Raw genomic sequence first — 7500 nt, 5'->3', positions numbered from 1 at the left:
CACATTCACTGGATATGAGCAATCACGCTCTGACCGTCTACTCTACTACTAGGATATCAGCTCATATACTGTGAGCAGAGAAAAACAAAATGGCGGAGTGTTTTGTTGAAACAACCGAGGACTTTTTTAAAGTGATAAAACGAGTGCGTTAACTTATTTAATATAAATAGAAACCTGCTTTTATAGGAAATTAATCCACACCTTCTGACCAATCAGATTTGAGGATTAAACAGAACTGTGGTGTGAAGAAGATTTGCTGACGAGTTGGCACGAACACACACTACAACTGTAAGTGAAGCATCTCGACACATTTCGATGAAACCGTCTGATGATGTCCGTTAGGGTGCATCAGTTGCCTCCTAAAAATGAAAAGTTCCTCCGATCATGATGCATTTTTGTTTTTATGTTCCTTTTGGTAAGAAAACACACTGCATGAAATATTTTGACAAAATTCAAAAGTTTAATGGTGGCACCAGGAGCTCAAAGTTACGGAAAAAGCTGCTATTTTATGACTTTTATGACAATTTTGATCACTTTTCATGAAACATTATGGCACCTTATAGAGTATACCAAATATGAGACGCCTCACCAAATCCAGGGACACATGTCTGGCGAAACGAATCCGAGATAATCGCAAAAGAAGCATTTTTTTTTCGAAATTTGTGATTTTCGTTTTTTTCCATAATGTGCAAGTTGAGGTCTTGAAGAATGCAATCAGTATTTCAGATAATAGATTGTTTTGTTGGAAAAGCATACATTTTTTGTTGCAAATTGTCTCATTTTTTTCAGGACTGTAGCCTGCTGGGGGGTGTGGGTAAATTACCATATGGGCCATTCACATGATGATTTAAGTCTTTTGGGGTTTTTTTTCGCCAATCAGCTGTATGATATGAGCTGAGCACATGGCTACTTAAGCTGCATACAGGCATGTAATTTCACTATGGAATGAGCAAGCTAGACGTGGTGACCTTTGTTTACATGAAAGTAGCATCGTGCTTGCTGGTAGGGGGTAGGGCTTTCCTTAATGTCATGCAAATGAGCACCATTATGTGCCCGCCCTGCACCCAGAGTAGCTGAGATGGAAAACTTTGAGGGCGATTTTCTCCCTTTTCTGTTTTAAGAAGTATACACTTTCAAAAGGCCACACATTCTTCAAATATTGTCAGATCTCCACATGGAAGGCATCATTGGAAAGCTTAGAAACTGTACTTTCTGAATCTGTCAATAACTCAAAATGCCCCCGGGCGGACATGTGTCCCTGGATTCTGTGATCTGACACATATCTTAGATATGCATTTTTAGTACATATTCTAAATATATTATCAAGCACAGTTTGAGTTTTAGCTGTTCATTGAATCATTGTTCAACTACTTTTAAACAATACAAATGTATTATGAATCACATCAGTGCTTCTCAATCCCTTGCAAAGGTTCTTAACATGATCTCTGGGTCACAATAAATGGAGTCCAACATTGTGATTCAAGCCTTACGCGAAAACATAAAATAAGCGTTTTTTGGCAAAAAAAAAATGAACCTCATGGTGCCACCATTAGATTTTTGAATATGGTCAAAAAATTTTACAGGATGTCTTTATTGGTGAAAAGGAACACCCAAACAAAAATACATCAGATTTTATGAAAGTGAGGGCAACTGATGCACCCTAATGTCCGTGATGCAGACTCGGTCTGAAAAAGGGAAGTGTTTACATGGAATAAATAAGCACATGATGTAGGTCAGACGTGACTGGACTCACTTGCTGCTGAAAGCGACTGCGATGGTCTCGATGGCTTTTTCAAAGTCCTTCTTCTGCACCTCGTTGCTGTCTTTGTAACTGAAGCCTGCGCACAGGACACGTCAGACAATGCTGTGTGGTGTGTGAATGGTACGGTACATGAGACAATACTGTGAAACTCATCATCCACCTCAAACTTTCTTCTGCTTGCTGTTTGACAATAACTCAAATCAGACGGCAGCTTCGGAGAGCTACGCGGCAGCAACATTCCAGTGAAAAAGAAGTGCTTTATAGGACATGCAAGAATTTGCTCGGGAGATGTTCAACAGAATGATGGCATTTTGGACAAAATTAGCTTCATACTATTTGGATCTTTCTTACAAGCGGCAATTAGGGCCTCTCAGATCTCCCAAGCCATTGCTTGCTTCTCAAAGGACAGTATTTTCGGTTAAAGATGGATCATTTGCAAACCTTTTGGGTACATTTTGCACATTCCGCTACCAGTTTATTAACTCGCCGCATAATTACTAACTAACTGTAGCCCATCTACTGGTATGTACGGTTTAAAAAAGGGAACAACAAGCTGAGCAGATATACTGGGAAACAAATCAGTATCCTAAGTGCCAGGAACAAGCAGGCTTTGCATCAAGGCTTTAAAAAAGTACTTTGATTGAGAAAATGCAGATGCTAGGCAGATTTACACTACCGTTCAAAAGTTTGGGGTCACTTTGAAATGTCCTTATTTTTGAAAGAAAAGCACTGTTCTTTTCATATGAAGATCACTTTAAACTAATCAGAAATACACTCTATACATTGCTAATGTGGTAAATGACTATTCTAGCTGCAAATGTCTGGTTTTTGGTGCAATATCTACATACAGTGGTGCTTGAAAGTTTGTGACCCTTTAGAATTTTCGATATTTCTGCATAAATATGACCTAAAACATCATCAGATTTTCACACAAGTCCTAAAAGTAGATAAGGAGAACCCAGTTAAACAAATGAGACAAAAATATTATACTTGGTCATTTATTTATTCAGGGAAACGATCCAATATTGCATATCTGTGAGTGGCAAAAGTATGTGAACATCTAGGATTAGCAGTTAATTTGAAGGTGAAATTAGAGTCAGGTTTTTGCAATCAACGGGATGACAATCAGGTGTGAGTGGGCACCCTGTTTTATTTAAAGAACAGGGATCTATCAAAGTCTGATCTTCACAACACATGTTTGTGGAAGTGTATCATGGCACGAACAAAGGAGATTTCTGAGGACCTCAGAAAAAGCGTTGTTGATGCTCACCAGGCTGGAAAAGGTTACAAAACCATCTCTAAAGAGTTTAGACTCCACCAATCCACAGTCAGACAGATTGTGTACAAATGGAGGAAATTCAAGACCATTGTTACCCTCCCCAGGAGTGGTCAACCAACAAAGATCACTCCAAGAGCAAGGCATGTAATAGTTGGCGAGGTCACAAAGGACCCTGGGGTAACATCTATGCAACTGAAGGCCTCTCTCACATTGGCTAATGTTAATGTTCATGAGTCCACCATCAGGAGAACACTGAACAACAATGGTGTGCATGGCAGGGTGGCAAGGAGAAAGCCACTGCTCTCCAAAAAGAACATTGCTGCTCATCTGCAGTTTGCTAAAGATCACGTAGACAAGCCAGAAGGCTATTGGAAAAATGTTTTGTGGACGGATGAGACCAAATAGAACTTTTTGGTTTAAATGAGAAGCGTTATGTTTGGAGAAAGGAAAACACTGCATTCCAGCATAAGAACCTTATCCCATCTGTGAAACATGGTGGTCAGAGTATCATGGTTTGGGCCTGTTTTGCTGCATCTGGGCCAGGACGGCTTGCCATCATTGATGGAACAGTGAATTCTGAATTATACCAGTGAATTCTAAAGGAAAATGTCAGGACATCTGTCCATGAACTGAATCTCAAGAGAAGGTGGGTCATGCAGCAAGACAACGACCCTAAGCACACAAGTCGTTCTACCAAAGAATGGTTAAAGAAGAATAAAGTTAATGTTTTGGAATGGCCAAGTCAAAGTCCTGACCTTAATCCAATGGAAATGTTGTGGAAGGACCTGAAGCGAGCAGTTCATGTGAGGAAACCCACCAACATCCCAGAGTTGAAGCTGTTCTGTACGGAGGAATGGGCTAAAATTCCTCCAAGCCGGTGTGCAGGACTGATCAACAGTTACCGGAAACGTTTAGTTGCAGTTATTGCTGCACAAGGGGGTCACACCAGATACTGAAAGCAAAGGTTCACATACTTTTGCCACTCACAGATATGTAATATTGGATCATTTTCCTCAATAAATAAATGACCAAGGATAATATTTTTGTCTCATTTGTTTAACTGGATTCTCTTTATCTACTTTTAGGACTTGTGTGAAAATCTGATGATGTTTTAGGTCATATTTATGCAGAAATATAGAAAATTCTAAATGGTTCACAAACTTTCAAGCACCACTGTAGGTGTATAGAGGCCCATTTCCAGCAACTATCACCCCAGTGTTCTAATGGTACAATGTGTTTGCTCATTGCCTCAGAAGGCTAATGGATGATTAGAAAACCCTTGTACAATCATGTTAGCACAGCTGAAAACAGTTGAGCTCTTTAGAGAAGCTATAAAACTGACCTTCCTTTGAGCAGATTGAGTTTCTGGAGCATCACATTTGTGGGGTCGATTAAATGCTCAAAATGGCCAGAAAAATGTCGTGACTATATTTTCTATTCATTTTACAACTTATGATAGTAAATAAAAGTGTGACTTTTCATGGAAAACACAAAATTGTCTGGGTGACCCCAAACTTTTGAATGGTAGTGTATATAAAGGCTTTGCACCATCACGCGACCCCATAGTCACGGTAACTATGCTGCCATGACAAGAGGCACACTTATAGTGCTTCTTTCAGACGAGTTAGTTGTTATTAATCGGTATGGGAAGGGTTTGCTGCGTTTTTGGATGTGCAAATCGTTCTGAACGAAACAAAGACATCAGGTTTTTTTAATTTACCAAAAGTAATTCATCATCGAGGGAAAAAAACTAGAGAGAGAGGTCGAACGGAGAGGTCAAAAACCCTGATGGTATGCGCACTTCATTTCCACAAAGGTAAGAATTAAAAAAAAAAAAATCAGAACTGCAGCAAGGTGCTCATTCTTACCGTTAAGGGGTGGGTTTCCAGATCACGTTCCCCTTTAGAGCTAAATAGAGAGTTGAGAGACGTTCTTAAGCAACGAACGCTGTCTCTGTACAGGGTCTTCCCAAGTGTCTGAATGAAATGAAGATTCACCACAGGTGTTTATTTTATTCAGGTGTATGATCGCCATTTTTCCGATTTCGATGAATTCAAAGTCTAAGAATCTATAATTAGATATTACGCCGTGGTTATTTTTTACACACGCACCTGCTGTACTTTACTTTCCCGGAATTTCGTAAACAATAACACGATCAGATCACTGGGGGTATTGAACTAGTTTTGTTGGAACTTTATTGATGTAACTCTTGAATAATGACTACAAAAATGGTGATTTTTTTTCAACGAATATTCGACTTGTCCCGTCGGACAGTCAGATGCTGGTTTGACTCGTCCAGACTAAACATTTGCTTGTCCCGGACAGTCGGACTACCGTTAATGTCAAGCCCTGTTCCCGTCAAAGGTACTACTGCTTACTGGCTAACTGAACTGGGTTGGGTTTCCCGATAACGTTGCGCTTTAGAGCTAAAGAGAGAGTTGAGAGACTCTCTTAAGCAACGAACGTTGTCTCTGTGCATGGTTTTCCCGAACTCACTCGTAAGAAGGAGTCTAAAGAGCAACAGGACGAAGAGCGTCTTTGCAATCCACATCCCCGATATAGACATTAGTAGTTGCTAAAGGCAATCGTACTGTTGTTGCTGAAGGCATTAGTAGTTGCTAAATCCAGTCGATAAGGTCACATAGCGTTCGTTTTTAACCAAAATCTAACGAAATAATACAAAGTGTTTAAAATAAGATAATATATATTATCATCTGGAAGCATTACATATATAATGTGGTAATTGATTAATTAATGAAACAATTTTACATTTTTGGCAATTTTTTTTTTTTATTCCAAGCGTGTTTTTAATTAAATGAACAAACATTCACACGAAAGAATGAGCAAATAATGAGCTAAATAATTAGGTAAATGTGTTCCCCGTGCTCGCTCATTTCACTGTTCCCTCCCCCCGATCATGCAGTCAGGATTATTTCAACTCTTATCCACAGTGCAGATTTATAACACTAAATTAGTTAATCACTCGCCTAATGGAGTTAAATGTGATTAAAATGCGGCGATATCAATATGACATTCCGATATCCATACGTAATTCCATAACATATCGAAATATATTCACAATGTTTTGTGTATATTTATTTAATAATTAACTCTATGTACTTGCAATGTACAAGAAAACTAATTGAACACCAGCAGCAGATTCAACACCAGTTTCCCCCAACGGTGCAGCGCATTCTGTGTATTCAGCGGCGAGCAGGTCGCTCTTTGTTTGGAATGAGCAGGACTACAGTACTTGGGCTACAATTTTGTTCAGAAAAACTACGTTAGCTTGACGATGGATCTTAAGAGGTAATTTAAGACTTGCTTGGCCTTAAGATGCTTTCCGGAAACCCACCCAAGAATAGTTACCGTTGCTATGGGGGTCACGTGATGGTGCAAAGCCTGTATAATACAGTGGTGCTTGAAAGTTTGTGAACCCTTTAGAATGTTCTATATTTCTGCATAAATGTGACCTAAAACATCATCAGATTTTCACACAAGTCCTAAAAGTAGATAAAGAGAACCCAGTTAAACAAATGAGACAAAAATATTATACTTGGTCATTTATTTATTGAGGAAAATGATCCAATATTACATATCTGTGAGTGGCAAAAGTATGTGAACCTCTAGGATTAGCAGTTAATTTGAAGGTGAAATTAGAGTCAGGTGTTTTCAATCAATGGGATGACAATCAGGTGTGAGTGGGCACCCTGTTTTATTTAAAGAACAGGGATCTATCAAAGTCTGATCTTCACAACACATGTTTGTGGAAGTGTATCATGGCACGAACAAAGGAAATTTCTGAGGACCTCAGAAAAAGTGTTGTTGATGCTCATCAGGCTGGAAAAGGTTACAAAACCATCTCTAAAGATGGAGTGGTCTCTAAGGAGTGGTCGACCAACAAAGATCACTCCAAGAGCAAGGCGTGTAATAGTCGGCGAGGTCACAAAGGACCCCAGGGTAACTTCTAAGCAACTGAAGGCCTCTCTCACATTGGCTAATGTTAATGTTCATGAGTCCACCATCAGGAGAACACTGAACAACAATGGTGTGCATACCAGGGTTGCAAGGAGAAAGCCACTGCTCTCCAAAAAGAACATTGCAGCTCGTCTGCAGTTTGCTAAAGATCACGTGGACAAGCCAGAAGGCTATTGGAAAAATGTTTTGTGGACGGATGTGACCAAAATAGAACTTTTTGATTTAAATGAGAAGCGTTATGTTTGGAGAAAGGAAAACACTGCATTCCAGCATAAGAACCTTATCCCATCTGTGAAACATGGTGGCGGTAGTATCATGGTTTGGGCCTGTTTTGCTGCATCTGGGCCCGGACGGCTTGCCATCATTGATGGAACAATGAATTCTGAATTATACCAGCGAATGCTAAAGGAAAATGTCAGGACATCTGTCCATGAACTGAATCTCAAGAGAAGGTGGGTCATGCAGCAAGACAATGGCCCTA

The 7500-nt window shown here is 39.6% G+C and overlaps 1 protein-coding gene across 1 annotated transcript in view; it reads right to left on the bottom strand.

Moving 5' to 3' along the window:
* Positions 1 to 7500, bottom strand: part of arhgap45a (Rho GTPase activating protein 45a) — an 81636-nt gene that overhangs the window by 50080 nt on the left and 24056 nt on the right. The window contains exon 4 of the mRNA XM_060906300.1: positions 1754 to 1838. Within this exon, the coding sequence (XP_060762283.1) occupies positions 1754 to 1838 (85 nt within the window). The remainder of the gene's footprint in view (positions 1 to 1753; positions 1839 to 7500) is intronic.

Source organism: Neoarius graeffei, chromosome 23 (genome assembly GCF_027579695.1).
Source record: "Neoarius graeffei isolate fNeoGra1 chromosome 23, fNeoGra1.pri, whole genome shotgun sequence".
Classification (NCBI taxonomy): domain Eukaryota; kingdom Metazoa; phylum Chordata; class Actinopteri; order Siluriformes; family Ariidae; genus Neoarius; species Neoarius graeffei.
This window is presented reverse-complemented; position numbering and strand designations above follow the sequence as displayed.